A 27,844-nucleotide genomic window follows, 5' to 3' on the forward strand; every position below is an offset into this window, starting at 1 on the left:
TAATCACCTAATATAATTTTCTCCATGCAAGACCATCACGAAATGCTTGCAACAATATGTTCAAGAGATACACATACTACTCCCTGTTCAAATTGGTAGAAATGGGACAGAGTGTTTAATCTCTACATCATAAAACATGAGAGCAATGCTTACCAAAACCTTAACGTGTAAGTACTGCAAACCACCATTTTAATCTCTGTTTGAACTCTGCCAGTCGTTCTGGTCGGCGATAGCGACCTCTAGACGCGTGAGTTTGACCGTATCGAGTTGTGACAGCAGACACCAAATTTACAGTTGTATTGAAACTTTCGCAAACTTCTCTCAAATACATGCATAATTCGACATAGTACATAGAATAACAAGGGAGTTAATTAAATAAATTATGATTACCATCTAAAAACAAAAATGTTCAAAGCAAGATCACAGCTAAAACAGGCTAAAAAATGACGAATTGTTTAGAACAAAAATATAATCAACAAACATCGAAAAAATAAATAAACAATGGTCGCAAAATAGTCAAAAATTCCGAAATTAGATTTGCTCGTCTCTGTTGAACTTTTTTGCGAATATTGTGGGGTCTTGACTGACGAAGATACGGCGATACAATTGTATGTCAACTGTTGCCAAAGCTGTGTATTATTTTACTTTTATAGACAAGTCGTGTCAAATACTCCTTTTAGAGCTACTTGCTATTCATTGGTTGTACTTCAAAAGAACCTGAAAGTGTGCCAATTCGACTTCACAAAACTTGGTCCAAATTGTCGTTTTTTCCCATAATGTACTGTTAAAATAATTGTAAAAAAGATAATCTGCATCTGGCCACCTATATATAGTGTCGAAATGTGTAGTTCATATGTGACTCTAATTGTGTGGCTGGTTTCCTTAAAATAGTACTATAAATAGGGCTGTCCTTCACGCATGTACAACACATGACCAGTAAGGATATTGTAATCGAAAGATGAACTAACAGCGCCACCAATCGGTGATAGTATTACTGACTCATTGATATGCATCTTCCGCCGTAAATTCCGTTCTTTGTGTTACGCGTGGAAAACACTAATGAGAGTCATTTGCATATCCATAGCGACAGCAGATGTAATGAAGTGAAATACTCCCTGTCTTATGCGTTTTTATAAAAACAATATTATTTGCTGGTTGGTACGTTGATGGCGTACTTGGTGCCGGCTGTGTGGTGTACTATCTAATACCATGTGATACATTAAGAGGCAGTGGGTTTGGCGAGAATCTGCTGTACCATGTCACAATAGTTGCAATGAGACTTAACGAAGTCAATATCTGTAAGGAGAAATACAGAACAGTGATGTCATGAATTGTTTAAACCAAATAAATAAGAACATGTAATTTAACTTGGGGACCGATCATCAAATGAATATGTGCAATACATACTAGTATGTAACAGATTACTGTACCCTTTAAAGTCAACGTATCAATTATATAGCACACTGTTTGAGCATAGTATCGTGTCAGTCGTAATGAACATGTCTGCCATTGTAATTACGAACAATTGTATCATATCACATTGGAGAAACTGATGGTCTATTACATGGCTAACGCTTTATCATTCCTCAAGCCTCTTTCACAATTGGTGCCAAACAGACAACGGCTTGCGACTCGAACTTTTTCCCGTTGTACGACTTGTTGTAGCCATTGTACCACTTATTGTACGATCCAGATGCGACAAAATGGTCGCATCTCGGTCGGGAAAAAAAACCGTGCTGCTCCGATATTTTGAGCGACTGACGCGATGACAAATAATTGCACGACAGGCAGTACGAGTGTTGTGCGACTTTGCACGCACTCGTAAGACCCCGAACGAGTGTTGCACGAGTATTGTCATGTCGTACGATGATGCGTCCTGTCGTACGAGTCCGTTGTACCACCCTAAGACTATTGGAAGACCTGTCTTGCCCCCTTTGCAACGTTGTACGATTTTTTTCACCCCCAATATAAGCTCGAGAACTCCTGAGCTTTCATCCCAAATGTCTGGACCATCCATACTGTAAACATGGCTGCGGCTCGACCAATAGCTCCTGGGAGGCTCTTGCAATTGCTAAGTCTGAGAAGGCACTGTATACTAAATAAATATAATATTTGTGTTTCAAAACATGCATGGTTAGGTTACAACAAAAATTACGATTCTATATTATTATTATTAATAATCCTAATATTACACTGGACATATGGTATGCATCCATGCGATTTAATTGTGTCCGATGTTACAGCGGCCGTCACCGCAATAATTGGACTGGGTATCACCCAGGACAACCATATGTTAGCATTTGTTTCACTAAATGATCCGAAGTGATCTGAGCCATCGTATTTATAGGCCAACACCTCGCGCGACAGGTGGTGCGGTGTGTCACACAATATGGGTCGTAGCCTTGTACGATCGGTTGTAGTAGTCGTACAACGGGTCGCTAGGTCGCGCGACATATGGCGCTACAAAACGCATATGTCGTGCGACTTGGTCGCATCATCGTTCAACCGTTGCAGCCGTTGTACGACTGTTGCACCCGGAAACATGAAAATAATCGCACGATTACGTCTCACGACTGTTGTATCCTGGTGCAGTGGTCGTTCACCTCTCGTACGATTTTATATATTGCTTTGCGACTCAAAGACAACACTTCTACAACAGGACGGAAAAAATATTTTCGAAAAAAAAATTATCGCACGAGTGAGGCGCCAATTGTGAAAGGGGCTTCACCAATAAATGAACGCATATCACGTTTTGTAAAGAAGTAATGTTAATGGATATTATTTTTTGATGCAAAGAGTTTCATATGAGATTAGTGGCTGACCCCCTCCTACTCGAATATGTGAGTGAATATTTTTTTATAGCGTTATTTGTTGTGACTCGTTCATAGCCACACAGCATTATACTTCCACATGTTAAAGCCGATTATAAAATCTCACTTTTGTTACGCATGCTATGAATCGTTGAGACTCGGTCACATGACATTGAATAAAACGATACTCGCAACGATACTCCGCATAACAAATTGTCGTTCGCTGCACTGGTGCTGCCCCCGGCCACTGTTGTTTTCGGGGTTGCTTTCAAGGTTTTGAAGGAACTTTAGCCATCCGAAATAGACAGTGAACGTGCCAGAATGAATATTAAGTAAGATACTCTGTTTTGATGGTTATGGTGTTCTTTATATGAAGTAAAAATGTACGGCAAAGCCGCCACTGAAACGTCGCAGCCGGGGTCGCTGCAGCGCGTTCTACGCTGTGAGCATTTCTACGCGTTCCACGCCGATGCTAACCGAAAACACTCTAAAGCCGTGTTGGCTTGTGAATAGGTGTGTTACGTTCGTGAGAAAGTGATTTCAGTCACTTCCACGGCACTCTGACATGTTTATCTGTAGAGTGATCAAATAACTTGCGTTTGAGAATTTCAAAAATGTTATTCTCGATAATTTGAGTGATTCACACTGCTGTATCACGGTTACTAAAAAGAGTATACGTGGCTGAAAATAACATTTACTGAGTGTATTTTTTAGCAAATAATGTATGTATGTTATTGAGTAAAAATGTGAAATAGAGAAAATAAAATACTGCATACTTCAAATATAAGTATTGTTATTTTATGGGAGAGCGGGTGTGAGTGATGTATGGTAGATGTGATTGTCCTGGTGGTGGATGTCTGTTCGATGTGATAAATAAATAACACATGGTTATTCGGGCAATATCACGATTTGTTATCTGCCCTTGGGCTGTTGGTCATAACCATAATATTGATGATGCCCTCGCCTTCGGCTCTGGCATCATCAATATTATGGTCATGACCACCATCCCTTGGGCAGGAAACAAATCGTGATACTACCCTCACAAGCATGTGTTATTATTTAACTATCACATTTTGGGTTTAAAGTGTACACTGAACGATAAATTCGTCAAATATATTACATTTAAATAAATAAATTAGTGACAATACCGAAAATTTCATCAAAATTCACGCACCATGAGCTTTGTTATGGGCGATCAATGTTAGCATTTTTACCGGTGCGTCGATGCTCATTTGTCTGTCAGGAACTCCGCGTCATTTATGGGCGTCAAATCTGTGACGTCACAAGTGTTACCCAAACATAACCATAAGGAATAATGGCGTCGCCAACTCATAGTGATGCGTCGTCGCAGAGCCGTGATTGCGAGCTTGAGCTGAATTACGAGTCTTCTGACTTCGATGTCGAGGGTTCATCACTTGATGGAGGAATACGGCCCTACCAATTTGAGCCCGAATTTAACGGCAACAGTCACATTGATTCTGCTGAAGAAAACGATGATGCTTTGGTCGATCGCCTGAATACTACCGAGTGGTAAGTTGTCGAATCAGTTGGTTTTGATAACATTAACTTTCGGAGTTCCGCATATTTTGAATAATTATTAACTTGTATTTCGTAATAGTTTAAGTCCCAGAACGAAATGTTCCGATTACGTTCAATCACAGAACTCAGACATGCATAGCCCACTAAGTTTAATTTCATTTTCTGTATCTGTTTACATTATATTAAATTGCAAGTCAGTATAATACGATCGGCGAAAGTACAGCGTCGACACAACACCCACACTTCATATTATTGCCCTAATAGTTAATTGCAATTTATGATTAAATTGTATGCATGGGAGCCTTTTTGTGTGATGCGTGTAATTATAAATTATAAGGTCGAGTTTAAGCAAGATATTTACTAATTAGCCAAATTGAACATCCAGCATTATATTAGGCAGATCATGACAACCACAAAAGAATGTTAGAATTTGTGATGTTCTTTTTTTTATTTGGGACTTTGGGGATAGTGCTATATCATGGAGATAAGGCCTAATGGTTATTGAGATGGAGACCTGTATTTTCAAGTGTCAGGAATAAATATGCAAAATTAATCAATGTCAACATCTTGACAACTTACCATTGATAGTTCTAATACGTTAATTATGTTTTTCTTACATTTTTTAGAAGGTAAAGATAGTAAATTTTAATTTTTGCTGAGCTTCAAGTATATGTTGTTTATATAATTTAGGTGTCAGTGTTACAGATGCCATGTCATGCCCTCTGTTGAGGAATGTAGATGCTGCTATGAAATAATGCAGGTGAAAGCTGTCTGTGATGAAGTTCCAAATACAGCATGCATCACAGGACATCCTGGATTTAAGCCAGTGTGTCTGGACAAGTATGTATTACTAACAGCTTATCATGTGTATAGACCGTACCATGGAACTATTCCAGAATCCTCAGAGTAAGTATTAAAAGTCACACATATTGGTCTGGTGTAAAGCAAAAATAGTTTAATAGTGATTTATTTTATTTGGCTAAAATATACCGTGGTTCGTGTTACACTGGTAGGTGTGCATAATTTGTTTAATGAATGACAAACCACTTACCATTATGTTTTGCTAAAAATTTCTGAACTTTGTGAACTGAAAATGGTTGACACATAAATATAAGTACAGTTGGACAACTAGAACCGCAGTATTTTTTGAGGGCCTTACCAATAACATTACATTTGTAATTGTGTACTAACATCATTATATTAGGCACAATATAGTATAGGCATTTCATTAGGTTGAAATAAACTGTGCAGTAGACAGAATTTGTACATTCAATTTATTTTCCTTGCAGGAGATACAGGTATGTTGCCTACAGGCAACTTGTCCGGTGGTGCTGGGGATATTTAGGCAAGGATGTCAGAGTTCCACTTCCATCATGTGCAGTTCATTTCATCAGAGAGACATTTCCTTCACTGAATGGAGTGTATCAGGGGTTTAATTATGTTGTTGATTAAAAGAATCTTGACATTGGTGGCAGCGGTGGGATATTGTTAAAAAGAAACAATATCCACAAATCATACTACCCCTGTATAACGAACACTTTATCATACGTATGTACAACACAGTGTTATACACTGTTTCTGAAAACGTTATTACGTCAGGTTATTGAATTGCACTTTGGTTCTGTTTTAAAACAATTTGTATTGTTTAGTTTTAAGTACTATTTAAGTTGCCATCGCTGGTCTAATTCAATCTTTTTGCTTTGTCCATTTCCCCCTTGCGGCCTTCAATCCCGTGTTCTGGTCATTTCCACTTTGGGTTGATATCTTAGTTGCCATTATGACTTCAGAAATAAAACCTAAGTCCCCTGGGAGATCTGTCGCCTGTACTTGTGATGAACCCAAAACTGCTTTGGAAGCTATTGACACGTTTACTGACGAAGCGAAGGCTATGGGTTATGAGGGGGAGGACTTAAATCGGTATGTTAGAGAGGAGGTAAAAGAGTGGAAGAAATTAGACCGTGAAAATAGAGCCTTACGCAGAGGCGTCGAAGCGAAGGCGAGTGAACAGGAAGCCAGAGCGAGAGAACAGATTGAGTTAGCGAAAGTTACGGCACAAGAGAATATTCGGTATGAGCTCGAAAAACATAATTTCGACTTGGAACGCATAAATAAACAAGCCGAATTGCAGGGGAACGGACGCAATAATGTCCCGGGAAAACGCCCTAATTTACCTGAATACAAAGAGGGGGAAGATCTTGATTCCTATATGAGACGCTTTGAAATTTATGCGAACCAAAACAAGTGGGAAGGCAACGAATGGGGGAGCAATTTTAGCTGTTATATATCTGGGAGATCCCTTTCTATTTACAATTCGTTGAGCTTGGAACAAATTCAAGATTGGGAAGTAGTAAAACGAACTATGCAAAATGCATACAATCTTACGGAAGAGGGATATCGTTCTAAATTGCGCTTTGCAAAACGCGGCATTTTTGAGACGTGTGCACAATTTTTAGTTAGGTTAGAGAACTATATTAATAGATGGGTAGAAATGTCACTTATCGGAAAGACGTACGACAACCTCCGCGAGTTGTTGTTAAAAGAGCAGTTGCTTAATTGTAGTCCCCCGGATATCCGCGTTTTACTTCGCAAGAACCATAAACTTCCAATTTTAGGTCTTGTAAAAAAGGTTGATATGTACGAAGAAGCAAGAAAATATGATTCTTCATTTAATAAAGTTTCCAATAATTTTTCCCGATCTAATTTTCAGAAACAAAATAGTTGCAATGCGAATCAGAATCAATTTGCGAACAAAGTTCCGAGTGTAGCCCAATGCCGACGGTGTGGACGCCGTGGGCATGATATAAAAGCATGCCCACAGGGAGCCCAGGAACTATAATCAACAAGACTGGTTACGAACCACATCAAGGTCACGACTCGGTTAGCCTTGCTCAACTGGTTCGTAACCAGTCTTTTGATTGGTTGTTGACAAATGCTGAACAAGCCACGCCTCCAACGGTGTCGTGCGTTCGGACTAACCGTTAGGAATTCCTAAATGGAGTCAATTTGTGTAGTTTTCTTGATTTATTCTGCAGATATCGGTAAAATGTAGGTAAGGCTTTGGCGAAATTCGAAGGAGCAACTAATATTCTTCAATCTGGTATTTTTTTTAGATTTTATTTTTTTATTTTTTTCGTCTGTTTTTTCGAGTTTAAAAAATGTGAGCTGGCTGGATCCTTCATCCCTTGTCTATTTCTTACATTAGATACCAGCCGATACCCCCCCCCCCCCCCGCTCATAGAGACTGCTTATTACAGTTGATTATAGTTCCTGGGCTCCCTGTGGCATGCCATGCGTCACGTCATTCCGTTACGGGAAAACCCCTCATGAGCAATAGTTGTCTAGTAAAAGTAGGGGATGAACTTCAGGAACCCGAGTCTAGTAGCGAGTCTTTAGTTCCTGAAGCGTCGGACAGTGACCTCCCCCAAGAGGATACCCAATTGTATGAAATGGTACCTGTTACGTCGCTGGTTTCTGTAACTACCGCCGACCCGGTAATTGGAAATAGCCGAATGCCTATAGCTATCGGCAAGGTGAATGGTCACGTGGTTAGAACCCTTAGAGATACGGGTTGCGATGGTGTGATAATTCGTGAAAGTTTGGTTAAGCCCCACCAATTTACCGATGAGAAAAAGTCCTGTATGTTCATGAATCGTTCTACAGGCGAACAAATTAAAATGGCTAAATTATATGTCGACACCCCTTTTTATTCTGTCGATGTTAATGCATTGTGTCTTAAAACACCTGTGTGTGATTTGGTTATTGGTCAAATCCCAGGTGCTAAATTGCCTTGTAAGTGTGAGATGGAAGCGTCTGTCTTAAAAGCAGACTTTCATGGTGGTAATACCCCGGTTACAGTCAAGACTAGTTTTGGTAACAATCGCGCTAAAACTAGCGTGCATAGTCCCAGGAGGATTTTTATGCAAAATAATAAATTGGGTAGTCTAAAGTCTGGAAAAAAGATTATAACCCAAAATGAGAGTAGTCCTTCGAGGATTTCAGCTCAACTTGGCGCGATTCCAAGGAAAAAAACTAATGACACTGGTGCAATTCCAATAAATAAATCTACCTGTGAAAACGACGCAGTGGAGTACGATAACAATTTGGCCATTGAGACGGATGTCATCAATGAAGCTTGTGCCGGTGAAAACGACTCCGACACTTCCCAAAAGAATGTAGACATCCAAAATCCTGAGATAGTCTCCTCCATCGCGCCTCAAGTGTCAGAAGCCCTCCTGACCTGCGAAAACACGCAGAAAGGTACGGAACGCTCTCACCGTTCAAAGAGTGTAGATCAAATGATACCAGTTGTTAACTCGTTTACAACTGAAAGAGGCTCGACTCGCCTTTGTGACTCGTTGCCACAAGAAAATATTAATCAGTCTGGACAAATGGGCCCGGATAAGACCCCCGTGAATCGAGCTCTTGTATAATCGAGGCTGGTGCAGTAGAAACTTGTGCCCAGATTTTTGCTCAAAAGCGGAAACGGAGCCCTCTCGTCGTAGCTAAAACTGATGAATTTGATAATCTAATTAATACTGATACGCTTTTAGCTGCCCAACAGGAAGATAGAACGTTAGATAGAATTTTTAAACTATGCAAGTCGAACCAAATTCAACGAAATGGAAAGGGTGGACTTGCTACAGTTCAATTTAGAATGAAAGAGAAATTATTATACTGTTATTATAAATCTCCTAGAGTAAATTTTGGCCAAGAAACAAGTCAACTTGTAGTCCCTGAAAAACATAGACAACAAGTTATGAAAGTTGCGCATGACTCGATTATGGGAGGACATTTGGGACACCGGAAAACGTTAGATCGTATTATGTCGCAGTTTTTTTGGCCCAACCTCCATGCTGATGTAAAACGTTACTGTCAATCTTGTGACGTATGTCAGAAAACTACGCCCCGGGGAAGGGTAGGCAAGGTCCCTTTAGGACACATGCCATTAATCAGCATACCATTCCAGCGCGTAGGCGTAGATCTAGTGGGTCTCATTATGTCTGATAATCCCCGAAAATATCGGTATATTTTACTACTCGTGGATTATGCCACTCGATATCCCGAGGCTTCTCCACTCAAAAATATACGTGCTGAAACTGTCGCTGAGGAGTTAGTCAACATGTATAGTCGGGTTGGAATCCCTAAAGAAATTTTGACAGGTCAGGGGAAACAGTTTATTTCTGATGTCATGGGGGAAGTATCCCGACTGTTGTCCGTGCGTCAGATGACGACATCACCCTACCATCCGCAAACTAATGGATTGGTTGAGAAATTTAATGGGGTTCTAAAACGAATGTTAACCCGGATGTGCGAAGAAAGGCCCAATGACTGGGATCGTTATATAAGCCCCCTCCTGTTTGCGTATAGGGAAGCCCCTCAAGCTAGCTTAGGGTTTTCGCCATTTGAACTTTTGTATGGCCGTACTGTTGGAGGCCCCATGGCAATCTTGTGCGAGCTCTGGACTAATGAGAATGTAGAACCTGAAACTAAACTTACATATACTTATGTTCTGGACCTCAAAAACAGATTAGAACAAACTTGCGAAATGGCTTTAAAAGAGCTGCATAAATCTAGTGATATATATAGACATCACTTTAATAAAACTAAGAATAGACAGTTCCAAGTTAATGATAAGGTTCTTCTCTTATTGCCAGTAGCCCACGACAAACTACATTTACAGTGGCAGGGCCCCTTTGATGTGAAAGAACGGGTGGGGGAATGTGACTATAGAATTAACAAAGGTGGGAAAATTAAACTTTTCCACGCTAATATGTTAAAGCGGTACGAAGAGAGAGCGCCCTCTGTGACTAAAGATAAGTCTGACACCCCGGACTATTCATGAAAGTCAATGTTGCCTTTATTGATAGTCATCCTTTGGAACATGGGATTGAAGGCCCGGGGGCGAACTTTACTGAATTGATAGATTTTTTACCCAAAATATGTAACCAGTCTATAAAAGATGTGCACGTGTACGAGAACTTTGATCTCTCTCAAAAACAAGATATTTCATGTTTTCTTAACAAACATCAAACAGTTTTGACTGACGTACCAGGACGTACAAACGTTGTTGAGTACGATATCAAGTTGACCACAAGTGAACCAATTTTTACCAAACAATACCCCCTTCCTCTGGCCTCCGAAGATGTGTTCAAAAAGGAAGTCGATGATATGTTAGAACTCGACAATATCGAGAGACCCAACTCCCCTTACTCATCACCAGTGGTCTTAGTAAAAAAACAAGATGGCACTATTCGATTATGCAACGATTACTGCAAGCTTAACCGAATTACGGTTTTCGATGCAGAACCGATGCCTAACCCTGATAAATTATTCGCTCGTTTACATGCAGGAAATTATTTATCTAAATTCGATTTAACAAAAGGTTTTTGGCAAATCCCTTTATCACTAAATGCTAAAGAAAAGACAGCATTTCAGACCCCCCAGGGTCACATGCACTATAAAGTTCTCCCATTCGGACTCAAAAATAGTCCTGCAAATTTTTCGAGAATGATGCGGATAATCCTAGAGGGTTTGCAGGACAATGTAGTTATTTTGATTGACGACATTTTGATGTACAATTCTACTTGGCAAGGCCATCTTCGCACGATTGAAACTGTCCTTAAACGTTTGAACTAAGCAGGTATTACTGCCAAGCCCTCCAAATGTTACATTGGTTATGATCAATTAGAATTTCTTGGACATATTGTTGGGCGAGGTTTGTTACAAACAGTTCCTGACAAAATTAGTGCAGTAAAGGAAACGCACCCACAGAAAACGATCACCCAACTGAGGTCTTTCTTGGGCTTTTGCTCCTATTATAGGAAGTTTGTGCCAAATTTTGCAGCCATTGCCGCCCCTTTACATGACCTTGCAAAAAAGGGTCAACCAAAACAATTAAAATGGGAAGATGTACATCAAACTGCCTTCACTAAATTAAAACAAGCATTGAACTCTGATCGTATTTTACACCTCCCGAATTTTCGCAAAATATTTGTTCTTAGAACGAATGCCTCTAATGAAGGATTGGGGGCTGTTTTACTGCAGTACAACGAAGAAATTGCGTTTCCGATTGCTTATGCAAGTAGGAAACTTAGTTCGACCGAATCTAGATATGCGGTTGTTGAGAAGGAATGTCTGGCAGTCATTTGGGGGCTAAGCAAATTCCAACAATATTTGCTTCTGAAAGAATTCTGGATAGAAACTGACCATCAACCTCTTATTTATTTAAATAAATCTAAAATGAATAATGGACGCCTTATGAGATGGGCAATGTACCTCCAGTCCTTCAGCTATCGTGTTATTGCTATCAAAGGGTCCCATAATATCGGAGCCGACTTTCTTAGCAGAAATGCCGTAGATTGAGGGAAGATTGTCCATCTTAATAGTTTGATAGGTTAATGTATGCATTTTAACATCAATGTCTTAAACTTTGTGTTCCCTGCTGTCTGCAGGTTCATATTGTAAAATTATTTTACCATAGTAACCTCTCAAACCCGGGACGTGTGTCAGGAATCCAAATTTTAATTTATTTCCAAGTATTACGCCCTCCCTGTTAGGCTTATAAGCTTTTAAATGCATACATGATTTACATAGAAAGGGGAATACTTTGTGACTTGTTATAGGTGGAGAAATAAAGAAATACTTAATACATATATTGCATGCACGAATTGTTACATTCTTCGCAAGGGGAGCAGCCTGATTGGACGACAAAGAATTTACCTGGGGTGAGATTTGTCTCCAAATACTATGGTACCGAAGACTTGATTCCCGAGAATCAGAATGAATTTGAGGTTAATAAACTTTGGTGAATTTGGTTAGCCGGGTCAACAAACTCGGTTTTCATTTCTGTCAGTTGACATAACATTCCTGTCGCACTTGATGTGGTAGTTTCTCGCAATTCTTCTGGTTTCGACCAATTAGAAATGAGCAGTGTAAACAAAGGGGTGTCATCTTGATTTACATATGTTCCACAATAATAAATTGAACAAGAAAGCGTGCCTTGGTGGGCGTGTTGGACGATCCACGAGAAGTACGGTATAACACAGATAACGTCACCATTGAACTCCGGATTGAGAATTCACTCTCTGGTCGTCCTGGTCTCAGCTATAGTACTGTACAGCGTCCTCGTGATGTGAGCCACCCCTGGAAACCAAGCCGTCTGAAGTTTGTCGCCACGTTTGTTGCTGCAGTTCGACATCGTTACGTCCGGTATAGTACATCTGCCTTACACGCACAAACAGCCAGGTTTCAGTTTCCCCTTGCCTTACCTCCATATTTCGACCGCGGTTACGTTTATCGGAACCGTCTAAAATATTTAGGCAAAGCAGTAATATTTAATTAGCCTATTTTGTGAAGCTATTTGTGTATTTACTGTCAAACTTTTGTTCTTGCGTACGCACATTGCAGTTAATTCAAATTTGGTGTCATTTAGTGCTGTGCGTGTATGATGAATGTGTTCGTTCCCTTATTTATAAATTTTCTATGGTTCTTAGATGTCCAGTTGTTATTGGTCTGAGATCATTGTCGTCTTGTAACGATAACCATCTTAATGATTTTCAATGCCTTTATGGCCCGTGAAAAGAACCCACAACAAGTGTGATCTATATAGTTTAAGTTATATGAATCACTGTTTGGCATTCCCATTCGCTTTGTATGAATTATTTCAGATTTAATACAAATATATATATAGACCTCTTGCCATTTCTTTATTTGGTCTTTTAAACTCACTGCAGAGTGCAGGAGGTACTTTGTTCAGCACATCATCTTTTGCCTGTGACATGCAGTGGCATTAGTTGTCACATTCTCTGTACATAATCTGTAAAAAAAGAATATTACTTTTTTTTTTAATTATTATTATTGTTTTATTTGTTGAACTGAGCTGTGGTTGTGATTTTAAGTGGCTTTAGTCATGCAAATATATAAAGCTGCTAGTGTACATGCATGTAGAACATTTTATACCGGTACTTACTGAAGGTAGGTTCTGTTTTTACTTGACACACTGTATAACTGCTTTTTTTAAATTTTGGATAAGTTATTTTATAGCAAGGATTTCCCTGCTTAGTAACAACAGCATTTCGGCCACCATTTTCATTATAATGCATTGCTGCTAAGACAAGCCTGCAAATTAAACAAGCCGGTAGGCTGGTTGGCGATCCGCTCCGCTCAGAAACAAGCAATATGTTTTTGGCTTTGTCCATGGTGACATAAACGTGAAGCTAACGTCGGTTGAAAACTAATACGAAGTTCGCAAACATCATTCAGTCTTTAGAAATCACTTAGTTCATTACTAGGACCACAGTCACTCTACTAGTAGAGTGACTGTGCTAGGACGTATTCTGCTGTTACATTTATTATTTCCAACCGTTTTGCGATAGGATTCTCCAGAATGAAGCGTTTCCTGTAAATGCTGGAAAGCGAAATAATGAAGTAACGAAATGATAAATATTTACCTGAAGTACAGTGTGTTGACCTTCATAAAAAATATACTTCATAATGCAAAACACTAGTCACGGTGAGTTATTTAAATATACGACTTCTAATCGAAAAATATGACCACAGTCCAGAATTTCAGACGGATATTAAGCAATGTAAGAGCATATCAGAAGCATTTACACTAAAATATAAAAAAAGAACTGCAGTCAAAAGTCAAGAATGCCAGCAAATAAAGAACTCTGTTCCACAATCCTTTGTGCGCGTTATTATGGACACGCGCAAAAAAACTGTACCAAGCTTGTCAAATCTGGGTCAAATATACAGTACGCTACTATCTTGCCACAGATTGTTTAGTAGTGGAGTGTTCGGTGACCATTGAATTAGCCCGTGATTCATATTTTATGTGTATTAATTTATTCATCAATTTTCGTGACTGACAGTACTGCCCAAATTTTAGTCAAAAAAACGCAACTGGTGAAACGGAAGAGCATCGCCAGGCGATGGACGCAGGCTCTTTAGCAACGACCGCATAGAGGTCAAAATACGCGTTCTATTTTTACGCATTAAATTTGGCTCTTCCGTTTCGCCCCCTCCGGAATGTTCTACTTTCGCAGGCTAATCGCAGGTTTTTTCGAAAAACGTCGAAAAAACACAAGATTTAGTAGAAATGTTCCTGTTTTGGGCGGATTATTGATAGAGAATAATGTCTTTATTACAAAAATGCTGAAAACCCGTGAGTTGTTGCCTTAGTTATTTTTTTATTGGCGAAAAACTGCGAACTCGGCAAATTTGATTGTACAACTTCCCTTTATCATATACATCCAGCGACACCGATGCCAGCTGACTGTGTACAAAACTGGTAGGAGGTAATACATTTGGGGCGAAAGTATTCAAAAATCAGTTTTTGGATGTTGCAATGGCAGTGGTGGGCCAGGATTTTTTTCCAATTAGTGACGGCACGACCTACATGTGAAGTATGATCAAAACCAGCCGAGCCGTTGCTGGTGAAAAGTTACCCCAACTTTGGGGTCAAATTTCTTGGTAATGAAAACAGATATCAAAAATTCAAATAGTAACTTTGTGCCCACACTCAAGCTGAGTAGAATGAGCTATGTCTGAAGTGTTTTATCCCAAATTTGTAGGAGGAGATACATTTGGCGCGAAGCTATTCAAAAATCAGTTTTTTGGCTGTTGCTATGGCAACGGTGGGCCAAATTTTTTTGCCTTATAACTAGGGTGAAGGTGTGACCTACCTGCCAAGTTTGAAAGAAATCGGCCAAGCCCAAGAAATCACAGAAGAAATCATACGTGAAAACACTGGAAATGTACACACACAGACACACAAAACGACAAAAGTGATTATAAGGGCAATCCTATCGGAGCGGATCGCCAACAAAAGTGATTATAAGGGCAATCCTAGCAGAGCGGATCGCCAACAGCCATGCAATATAATACACTGTAGTTTACCAATAGCGTCATACATGATTGTTACGTACTACATCAACTGCGATTGTTAACTTTTGAAATTAGGATAACTTGTGATGTACACATGTCTTCAAACCTGTTGTTTTGTAAACAATATGTTATTCTCTCATTGGTTGTAGAATTCAATGTGATAAAACTTGTGATATTTGTACTGATTTAATCAACTAATTTTTTAGCCACAATTAGTACACAAATACCTGCACATCATTCCATTGTATGAGAACCCATGCATCTTTGGGGCAAACTGATTCACCACAGAATTATATCCTTCACGTTCTGAAGTCTGTTGTAATGTTGACAACTTAGGAATATCCTTCTTAATTTGTCGAGAATTGAGGAGTGTTATCAATTTCTCTAAGGGTTTAATATTATATATAATATTTAATCATTATAATAACAATATACCACCCTAGCCAAAATGGGAATAAGAGAAATACCTGGCTTTAACCATCGCTTTCTTCTTTCTTGTCTTGTCAAATCTTCATGTTCACACCTAGGAAAAAAAGTTCCATGTCCCTCATGAATATTTTGGATATGATTTCCAACAGATGTCCATTTGTCCATCATCAAATCACCATTTCCATCAGGTGTTGAAGCAGCAGTCCAATAAAGATGATTTGTGACGCTCTTGATCCAGTCTTGTATCACACCACACTCTTTCTCTTTAGAAAGACCAAGCATTTTTTTCTGTAGACCTTAAGGAAAAAATCCTTTCATTAATAATATGTGTTTTCAGTCACGGTTTTAGTTAATTTGCTGGTCGTGTTATAAAATTGCATTTGAATTGCTCTGAATATTGAATACTGGTATTATCAATATCACTGATGCTGGATATAACTGAAATAAATCAAAAAAATCCTACAAGGATTCCAAATTTCATCTAAAATAATCTGTTCTACCAATTAATTTTGGATATCATAGTGGATCATTTGCATATCAATAGAACAATGTTTGAGCATGATAAAATCGCTGCTCTAAAAGATTATGGGGGAGAAAACTGCTTACCTTTAGCAACATGCCACACATCCACACAGTGTTGAGTCTCTGTCATGTTCTCTCTGACCCATTTAATTATTTGAACATGACGGTCTGTGACTATTTTGTAGATATTAATACCCCGACTCTGTAAATATGCCACACTCCTAGCCCAACCTTCCTGCTCCATGTGGCAGCTACTTTTCACCTCGTTACTCTAAATATAAACAATAGAATCAATTTAATTATACATTGTTACTAGATTGGTGTTTACATAAAACAAGGTACCTGGTAAGTAAAATGTATAAATACCTGCACAAGCTGTATGTAAATCATAGTACCATTATCAAGGTCCATGACTGAATATGAGCCAAATTTAGCACTATGGCCAGGGGTGTCACACCTCCCATCTCCACCTATGCAAAGTGACCTTCCATTTTGAAGAGCATCATCAATGTACTTTCCACGCTAGTTTTCCCATACTTCCATTACTGCTGGTGGGAGGTAGTGCCTTTGATGTTTCATGAAAGTATCCGTTGAAATACTTCGCATATTCATAAACTGAAAGACACGTAAACCTTTTGATGCTAATGCCCCAGCAAACAAAATTCCACATGAAAGTCTAAGATTTCCACTTGGAATGGAACCTATCATGGATTGGCAGTTCCATTTTGTGCTTAGTCCACAAAAAACACAATTCTGATCCACTCTTACCATTGTGCCACATATATGTGTGATTTCACCTAATGTAGGTGAAGAGCATCTGGTACATGTGTGGAATAGATTCATAAGTTGAGCTTTCCCAACAATAAAGAATATATTTTTCTGCAAACACCTATAATTAAGAGAAATAAACTAAATTATATTTATTGTATAACACATTTTTACCATAAACCATGTGACCTGAAGCTGCTCAGAGCTCAGCAAGTTAACCTACTTTCATTCACAAACTTTCCTATTTATATTTTATAATTTTATTAAAACTTACCAATCATCAGCACTTGAACATGAAGCTTGTGATTCACATTCTGACTGTGAAGAGTCTGACTGTTCACATGTCTCATCCGAATTAGTTGTTGCATTAGCCTCCGAACTTGACCAAGTTATGTCAAGTTCATCTTCTGGGGGTTGTTCTTGTACTTGTATTGTTTGGTTTGGTTTCAGGAGATCACATTGTACTTGAACACTTCTTGTTTCTGGAGGATGCAACATCTCTGTCTGGCAAACTGTAATGCAAAAAAAACAGTCAAGTTCAACATACAATACCATATGTATATTGATAACAGATGAAAAAGCATAACATCTACAATAGGATCTGAGCTAAATAGGACGGGTTAATTGTCCCATCTGAAAAACTGGCAGTGTGTTGGAAAACTTTTGAAAAAAAAAATCTGAGGGTAAGAGAAAAAATATATATTCATTTTCAAGATAGGAGAAAAAAATTCTCCTAGCCTCCTCAACCACAGCATGCTGTGGAAACAACAATCCAACAACAATTTAATGTATCAGTTATACATGCCTTTATTTGATCCAAAGGGCCTTACTTGTACACGCACACAGGATATTTGAGTGCCATATGTTTTAACAGTCTTGGTTAAAGTTTTGAATGTAAAACAAAATTTAGGAAGTGATTATTTTATTACAGTAAAGGGGTTAATTATTCACTGGGTTTTAATTTTGCTTTTAATTTCGATGACTGGAAAATGCGCTAAATTAAAACCCAGTGAATATTTAAAATTTAATATAGAACACATTATCTAAATGATGAAACCCACTGAATATGCCAGAAATTTAAACCCAGTGAAAATTAGTCATTTTACAGTATATGCAAAATATAAACACACAAGCAAGTTTCAATTCTCGCAAATGTTCAGTACCTGAATAGAGCTGTCTGCCCGGGTAAGAGAATCAGTGTCCTGTACTTGGTGGCTTGTGTCATTGTCATGGGTGTCCTCCGAATACTGCAGAGTTACCTGTATAAAACAATGATTACAAATAATAATGTTTGAAGAAAAATGTTCATCAGACAAGTGAACGTACGTAATAGCCATAGTCAGTCGTGTAAACGTAAACATACTCGCGGTAAATTCAAATTCAGTGCGCGGCACATAGTCGAACATGAACGAATACAAATACCTACCCTAGCATTTTCTCTTTTAAGAAAAGCAATTCTTGGCCTTTTAGGTGTTGACACAGCCGGATACGCTGGACTTGTATCAGTGCTGTTACTAATACTATCAGCCAAGACGCCGGTATGAATTTTTGGTACGGCATCTTTGTGCAAAGTTTTCCTTCCCGGAACTTGTCCCATCGCACGCATAAACTTGTATTTTGCCGGGTAGCACTCGTCTGTGAAATGGACTGACCAAAGCACGGAATGTTTTGTAGGACCAGGCCATTTAGCTCTTTTCACCCGAACAAACTTCGTCCAAAGTTTGCTCAAAGACGGTCTGTCGAGGGGGAATGCGTGAAGCGAAACACCGTCGAGGTTCGTGTTCCAGCACCCGAAAGCAACGCATCGTTTACCTCGTCTTTCACAATGACTTGACATTACTATTTTAAATACAAAGCCCAAATAAATAAAAAAACTTTCCAAACGCAACAGTTCACGTCTTTGGTTGCAATACACTAAAATAAAACCGTAGAACATACACGAAAATCAACAATAACACAGCTGATCACGAACGACATTTACATATGGTTTACATATCAAAGGCGGCAAACTGATCAGGGCGGTCACACTTATGACGTCACATCCAAGAGGTCATGTAAACGAGGTCAAACCGGGGGAGCTTAGGTGCGAATTTTACAGAATCCGCTATATTTCGTAAATGAGTCATCGGATTTTAAAACAAATTTCTGGTGTTTGATATTTAAATACAAGATAGTAGAATATGAAATAAAATCTAGCGTTCAGTGTACACTTTAACGGTTGCGAGACCACACATTCTTATAGGATTGGGAAATTACGTTCAATTACAACGTGTTTGCTATGTTGTGTATTCAACATAATTATAACTTGGCGAATTGATCATGATCATATGAACATTTCTACTTACAAAATCCTACTTTACGCCGAAAAATTATTCTTTGTGTTTAGTGCTGAGCTGTTTTGTAAAGTACAACAGCAAATATTATGTTTGTGTTTATGAGCAAACACGTGATTATCCAATGCCTGTGTAGCTCTTTCATTACCTTGATTTATTCCTGTCAATTTGAGCGCTAAGGACAACAATTTTACTAATGTTTAAAGGATAGTAAGAGAGTTATAATAGACACTTGAATACTTAATCTGTTTTAAACTCATAGTTGCTGTCGACATAGGAAGTAAAGTAAGCAAATAACACCGAATAAACGGCAAGGTAAAGACTATGTCTAATTATAGTAAATACGTACTGCGTGCGTGACTCGAACCGGCGCTCGCGTACGGCACCTAATCGCCTAGCTTCACGCCACTACACGTCTTCCCCTCGGCCACCGGGCATCCCCAAAAAAGGATGCTTAATAACCGAGCTTATTACGTGCAGAGAACGTGAAACCCGTCCACGCGATACGCGCCACACAGCATGGCCAGAATGCGGCAAAGGCCTTCAGATCTGGCTGTAGTAGGATGGTGAAAGTAATGGTACAGCATTTTAACAGTGAATAAGTACTGAGAAATAATTATTAAACTCATAGTTGCTGTCGACATAGGAAGTAAAGTAAGCAAATAACACCGAATAAACGGCAAGGTAAAGACTATGTCTAATTATAGTAAATACGTACTGCGTGCGTGACTCGAACCGGCGCTCGCGTACGGCACCTAATCGCCTAGCTTCACGCCACTACACGTCTTCCCCTCGGCCACCGGGCATCCCCAAAAAAGGATGCTTAATAACCGAGCTTATTACGTGCAGAGAACGTGAAACCCGTCCACGCGATACGCGCCACACAGCATGGCCAGAATGCGGCAAAGGCCTTCAGATCTGGCTGTAGTAGGATGGTGAAAGTAATGGTACAGCATTTTAACAGTGAATAAGTACTGAGAAATAATTATTAAACTCATAGTTGCTGTCGACATAGGAAGTAAAGTAAGCAAATAACACCGAATAAACGGCAAGGTAAAGACTATGTCTAATTATAGTAAATACGTACTGCGTGCGTGACTCGAACCGGCGCTCGCGTACGGCACCTAATCGCCTAGCTTCACGCCACTACACGTCTTCCCCTCGGCCACCGGGCATCCCCAAAAAAGGATGCTTAATAACCGAGCTTATTACGTGCAGAGAACGTGAAACCCGTCCACGCGATACGCGCCACACAGCATGGCCAGAATGCGGCAAAGGCCTTCAGATCTGGCTGTAGTAGGATGGTGAAAGTAATGGTACAGCATTTTAACAGTGAATAAGTACTGAGAAATAATTATTAAACTCATAGTTGCTGTCGACATAGGAAGTAAAGTAAGCAAATAACACCGAATAAACGGCAAGGTAAAGACTATGTCTAATTATAGTAAATACGTACTGCGTGCGTGACTCGAACCGGCGCTCGCGTACGGCACCTAATCGCCTAGCTTCACGCCACTACACGTCTTCCCCTCGGCCACCGGGCATCCCCAAAAAAGGATGCTTAATAACCGAGCTTATTACGTGCAGAGAACGTGAAACCCGTCCACGCGATACGCGCCACACAGCATGGCCAGAATGCGGCAAAGGCCTTCAGATCTGGCTGTAGTAGGATGGTGAAAGTAATGGTACAGCATTTTAACAGTGAATAAGTACTGAGAAATAATTATTAAACTCATAGTTGCTGTCGACATAGGAAGTAAAGTAAGCAAATAACACCGAATAAACGGCAAGGTAAAGACTATGTCTAATTATAGTAAATACGTACTGCGTGCGTGACTCGAACCGGCGCTCGCGTACGGCACCTAATCGCCTAGCTTCACGCCACTACACGTCTTCCCCTCGGCCACCGGGCATCCCCAAAAAAGGATGCTTAATAACCGAGCTTATTACGTGCAGAGAACGTGAAACCCGTCCACGCGATACGCGCCACACAGCATGGCCAGAATGCGGCAAAGGCCTTCAGATCTGGCTGTAGTAGGATGGTGAAAGTAATGGTACAGCATTTTAACAGTGAATAAGTACTGAGAAATAATTATTAAACTCATAGTTGCTGTCGACATAGGAAGTAAAGTAAGCAAATAACACCGAATAAACGGCAAGGTAAAGACTATGTCTAATTATAGTAAATACGTACTGCGTGCGTGACTCGAACCGGCGCTCGCGTACGGCACCTAATCGCCTAGCTTCACGCCACTACACGTCTTCCCCTCGGCCACCGGGCATCCCCAAAAAAGGATGCTTAATAACCGAGCTTATTACGTGCAGAGAACGTGAAACCCGTCCACGCGATACGCGCCACACAGCATGGCCAGAATGCGGCAAAGGCCTTCAGATCTGGCTGTAGTAGGATGGTGAAAGTAATGGTACAGCATTTTAACAGTGAATAAGTACTGAGAAATAATTATTAAACTCATAGTTGCTGTCGACATAGGAAGTAAAGTAAGCAAATAACACCGAATAAACGGCAAGGTAAAGACTATGTCTAATTATAGTAAATACGTACTGCGTGCGTGACTCGAACCGGCGCTCGCGTACGGCACCTAATCGCCTAGCTTCACGCCACTACACGTCTTCCCCTCGGCCACCGGGCATCCCCAAAAAAGGATGCTTAATAACCGAGCTTATTACGTGCAGAGAACGTGAAACCCGTCCACGCGATACGCGCCACACAGCATGGCCAGAATGCGGCAAAGGCCTTCAGATCTGGCTGTAGTAGGATGGTGAAAGTAATGGTACAGCATTTTAACAGTGAATAAGTACTGAGAAATAATTATTAAACTCATAGTTGCTGTCGACATAGGAAGTAAAGTAAGCAAATAACACCGAATAAACGGCAAGGTAAAGACTATGTCTAATTATAGTAAATACGTACTGCGTGCGTGACTCGAACCGGCGCTCGCGTACGGCACCTAATCGCCTAGCTTCACGCCACTACACGTCTTCCCCTCGGCCACCGGGCATCCCCAAAAAAGGATGCTTAATAACCGAGCTTATTACGTGCAGAGAACGTGAAACCCGTCCACGCGATACGCGCCACACAGCATGGCCAGAATGCGGCAAAGGCCTTCAGATCTGGCTGTAGTAGGATGGTGAAAGTAATGGTACAGCATTTTAACAGTGAATAAGTACTGAGAAATAATTATTAAACTCATAGTTGCTGTCGACATAGGAAGTAAAGTAAGCAAATAACACCGAATAAACGGCAAGGTAAAGACTATGTCTAATTATAGTAAATACGTACTGCGTGCGTGACTCGAACCGGCGCTCGCGTACGGCACCTAATCGCCTAGCTTCACGCCACTACACGTCTTCCCCTCGGCCACCGGGCATCCCCAAAAAAGGATGCTTAATAACCGAGCTTATTACGTGCAGAGAACGTGAAACCCGTCCACGCGATACGCGCCACACAGCATGGCCAGAATGCGGCAAAGGCCTTCAGATCTGGCTGTAGTAGGATGGTGAAAGTAATGGTACAGCATTTTAACAGTGAATAAGTACTGAGAAATAATTATTAAACTCATAGTTGCTGTCGACATAGGAAGTAAAGTAAGCAAATAACACCGAATAAACGGCAAGGTAAAGACTATGTCTAATTATAGTAAATACGTACTGCGTGCGTGACTCGAACCGGCGCTCGCGTACGGCACCTAATCGCCTAGCTTCACGCCACTACACGTCTTCCCCTCGGCCACCGGGCATCCCCAAAAAAGGATGCTTAATAACCGAGCTTATTACGTGCAGAGAACGTGAAACCCGTCCACGCGATACGCGCCACACAGCATGGCCAGAATGCGGCAAAGGCCTTCAGATCTGGCTGTAGTAGGATGGTGAAAGTAATGGTACAGCATTTTAACAGTGAATAAGTACTGAGAAATAATTATTAAACTCATAGTTGCTGTCGACATAGGAAGTAAAGTAAGCAAATAACACCGAATAAACGGCAAGGTAAAGACTATGTCTAATTATAGTAAATACGTACTGCGTGCGTGACTCGAACCGGCGCTCGCGTACGGCACCTAATCGCCTAGCTTCACGCCACTACACGTCTTCCCCTCGGCCACCGGGCATCCCCAAAAAAGGATGCTTAATAACCGAGCTTATTACGTGCAGAGAACGTGAAACCCGTCCACGCGATACGCGCCACACAGCATGGCCAGAATGCGGCAAAGGCCTTCAGATCTGGCTGTAGTAGGATGGTGAAAGTAATGGTACAGCATTTTAACAGTGAATAAGTACTGAGAAATAATTATTAAACTCATAGTTGCTGTCGACATAGGAAGTAAAGTAAGCAAATAACACCGAATAAACGGCAAGGTAAAGACTATGTCTAATTATAGTAAATACGTACTGCGTGCGTGACTCGAACCGGCGCTCGCGTACGGCACCTAATCGCCTAGCTTCACGCCACTACACGTCTTCCCCTCGGCCACCGGGCATCCCCAAAAAAGGATGCTTAATAACCGAGCTTATTACGTGCAGAGAACGTGAAACCCGTCCACGCGATACGCGCCACACAGCATGGCCAGAATGCGGCAAAGGCCTTCAGATCTGGCTGTAGTAGGATGGTGAAAGTAATGGTACAGCATTTTAACAGTGAATAAGTACTGAGAAATAATTATTAAACTCATAGTTGCTGTCGACATAGGAAGTAAAGTAAGCAAATAACACCGAATAAACGGCAAGGTAAAGACTATGTCTAATTATAGTAAATACGTACTGCGTGCGTGACTCGAACCGGCGCTCGCGTACGGCACCTAATCGCCTAGCTTCACGCCACTACACGTCTTCCCCTCGGCCACCGGGCATCCCCAAAAAAGGATGCTTAATAACCGAGCTTATTACGTGCAGAGAACGTGAAACCCGTCCACGCGATACGCGCCACACAGCATGGCCAGAATGCGGCAAAGGCCTTCAGATCTGGCTGTAGTAGGATGGTGAAAGTAATGGTACAGCATTTTAACAGTGAATAAGTACTGAGAAATAATTATTAAACTCATAGTTGCTGTCGACATAGGAAGTAAAGTAAGCAAATAACACCGAATAAACGGCAAGGTAAAGACTATGTCTAATTATAGTAAATACGTACTGCGTGCGTGACTCGAACCGGCGCTCGCGTACGGCACCTAATCGCCTAGCTTCACGCCACTACACGTCTTCCCCTCGGCCACCGGGCATCCCCAAAAAAGGATGCTTAATAACCGAGCTTATTACGTGCAGAGAACGTGAAACCCGTCCACGCGATACGCGCCACACAGCATGGCCAGAATGCGGCAAAGGCCTTCAGATCTGGCTGTAGTAGGATGGTGAAAGTAATGGTACAGCATTTTAACAGTGAATAAGTACTGAGAAATAATTATTAAACTCATAGTTGCTGTCGACATAGGAAGTAAAGTAAGCAAATAACACCGAATAAACGGCAAGGTAAAGACTATGTCTAATTATAGTAAATACGTACTGCGTGCGTGACTCGAACCGGCGCTCGCGTACGGCACCTAATCGCCTAGCTTCACGCCACTACACGTCTTCCCCTCGGCCACCGGGCATCCCCAAAAAAGGATGCTTAATAACCGAGCTTATTACGTGCAGAGAACGTGAAACCCGTCCACGCGATACGCGCCACACAGCATGGCCAGAATGCGGCAAAGGCCTTCAGATCTGGCTGTAGTAGGATGGTGAAAGTAATGGTACAGCATTTTAACAGTGAATAAGTACTGAGAAATAATTATTAAACTCATAGTTGCTGTCGACATAGGAAGTAAAGTAAGCAAATAACACCGAATAAACGGCAAGGTAAAGACTATGTCTAATTATAGTAAATACGTACTGCGTGCGTGACTCGAACCGGCGCTCGCGTACGGCACCTAATCGCCTAGCTTCACGCCACTACACGTCTTCCCCTCGGCCACCGGGCATCCCCAAAAAAAGGATGCTTAATAACCGAGCTTATTACGTGCAGAGAACGTGAAACCCGTCCACGCGATACGCGCCACACAGCATGGCCAGAATGCGGCAAAGGCCTTCAGATCTGGCTGTAGTAGGATGGTGAAAGTAATGGTACAGCATTTTAACAGTGAATAAGTACTGAGAAATAATTATTAAACTCATAGTTGCTGTCGACATAGGAAGTAAAGTAAGCAAATAACACCGAATAAACGGCAAGGTAAAGACTATGTCTAATTATAGTAAATACGTACTGCGTGCGTGACTCGAACCGGCGCTCGCGTACGGCACCTAATCGCCTAGCTTCACGCCACTACACGTCTTCCCCTCGGCCACCGGGCATCCCCAAAAAAGGATGCTTAATAACCGAGCTTATTACGTGCAGAGAACGTGAAACCCGTCCACGCGATACGCGCCACACAGCATGGCCAGAATGCGGCAAAGGCCTTCAGATCTGGCTGTAGTAGGATGGTGAAAGTAATGGTACAGCATTTTAACAGTGAATAAGTACTGAGAAATAATTATTAAACTCATAGTTGCTGTCGACATAGGAAGTAAAGTAAGCAAATAACACCGAATAAACGGCAAGGTAAAGACTATGTCTAATTATAGTAAATACGTACTGCGTGCGTGACTCGAACCAGCGCTCGCGTACGGCACCTAATCGCCTAGCTTCACGCCACTACACGTCTTCCCCTCGGCCACCGGGCATCCCCAAAAAAGGATGCTTAATAACCGAGCTTATTACGTGCAGAGAACGTGAAACCCGTCCACGCGATACGCGCCACACAGCATGGCCAGAATGCGGCAAAGGCCTTCAGATCTGGCTGTAGTAGGATGGTGAAAGTAATGGTACAGCATTTTAACAGTGAATAAGTACTGAGAAATAATTATTAAACTCATAGTTGCTGTCGACATAGGAAGTAAAGTAAGCAAATAACACCGAATAAACGGCAAGGTAAAGACTATGTCTAATTATAGTAAATACGTACTGCGTGCGTGACTCGAACCGGCGCTCGCGTACGGCACCTAATCGCCTAGCTTCACGCCACTACACGTCTTCCCCTCGGCCACCGGGCATCCCCAAAAAAGGATGCTTAATAACCGAGCTTATTACGTGCAGAGAACGTGAAACCCGTCCACGCGATACGCGCCACACAGCATGGCCAGAATGCGGCAAAGGCCTTCAGATCTGGCTGTAGTAGGATGGTGAAAGTAATGGTACAGCATTTTAACAGTGAATAAGTACTGAGAAATAATTATTAAACTCATAGTTGCTGTCGACATAGGAAGTAAAGTAAGCAAATAACACCGAATAAACGGCAAGGTAAAGACTATGTCTAATTATAGTAAATACGTACTGCGTGCGTGACTCGAACCGGCGCTCGCGTACGGCACCTAATCGCCTAGCTTCACGCCACTACACGTCTTCCCCTCGGCCACCGGGCATCCCCAAAAAAGGATGCTTAATAACCGAGCTTATTACGTGCAGAGAACGTGAAACCCGTCCACGCGATACGCGCCACACAGCATGGATGTTTAATAATTATTACTTTACGTTCTCTGCACGTAATAAGCTCGGTTATTAAGCATCCTTTTTTGGGGATGCCCGGTGGCCGAGGGGAAGACGTGTAGTGGCGTGAAGCTAGGCGATTAGGTGCCGTACGCGAGCGCCGGTTCGAGTCACGCACGCAGTACGTATTTACTATAATTAGACATAGTCTTTACCTTGCCGTTTATTCGGTGTTATTTGCTTACTTTACTTCCTATGTCGACAGCAACTATGAGTTTAATAATTATTTCTCAGTACTTATTCACTGTTAAAATGCTGTACCATTACTTTCACCATCCTACTACAGCCAGATCTGAAGGCCTTTGCCGCATTCTGGCCATGCTGTGTGGCGCGTATCGCGTGGACGGGTTTCACGTTCTCTGCACGTAATAAGCTCGGTTATTAAGCATCCTTTTTTGGGGATGCCCGGTGGCCGAGGGGAAGACGTGTAGTGGCGTGAAGCTAGGCGATTAGGTGCCGTACGCGAGCGCCGGTTCGAGTCACGCACGCAGTACGTATTTACTATAATTAGACATAGTCTTTACCTTGCCGTTTATTCGGTGTTATTTGCTTACTTTACTTCCTATGTCGACAGCAACTATGAGTTTAATAATTATTTCTCAGTACTTATTCACTGTTAAAATGCTGTACCATTACTTTCACCATCCTACTACAGCCAGATCTGAAGGCCTTTGCCGCATTCTGGCCATGCTGTGTGGCGCGTATCGCGTGGACGGGTTTCACGTTCTCTGCACGTAATAAGCTCGGTTATTAAGCATCCTTTTTTGGGGATGCCCGGTGGCCGAGGGGAAGACGTGTAGTGGCGTGAAGCTAGGCGATTAGGTGCCGTACGCGAGCGCCGGTTCGAGTCACGCACGCAGTACGTATTTACTATAATTAGACATAGTCTTTACCTTGCCGTTTATTCGGTGTTATTTGCTTACTTTACTTCCTATGTCGACAGCAACTATGAGTTTAATAATTATTTCTCAGTACTTATTCAC

The 27,844-nt window shown here is 41.2% G+C and overlaps 1 protein-coding gene across 1 annotated transcript; it reads left to right on the forward strand.

Moving 5' to 3' along the window:
- The first annotated feature begins 4,125 nt into the window (after nucleotides 1-4,125).
- LOC102801802 (uncharacterized) lies at nucleotides 4,126-5,801 on the forward strand. The gene is made up of 3 exons (XM_006811314.1): nucleotides 4,126-4,340; nucleotides 5,040-5,255; nucleotides 5,639-5,801. Exons 1-3 carry the CDS (start codon nucleotides 4,126-4,128, stop codon nucleotides 5,799-5,801), a joined length of 594 nt encoding a protein of 197 aa, XP_006811377.1.
- The last annotated feature ends 22,043 nt before the right edge of the window (nucleotides 5,802-27,844 follow it).

The sequence above is a fragment of the Saccoglossus kowalevskii genome, chromosome 4 (genome assembly GCF_978046115.1).
Source record: "Saccoglossus kowalevskii chromosome 4, keSacKowa6.1, whole genome shotgun sequence".
Taxonomy (NCBI): domain Eukaryota; kingdom Metazoa; phylum Hemichordata; class Enteropneusta; family Harrimaniidae; genus Saccoglossus; species Saccoglossus kowalevskii.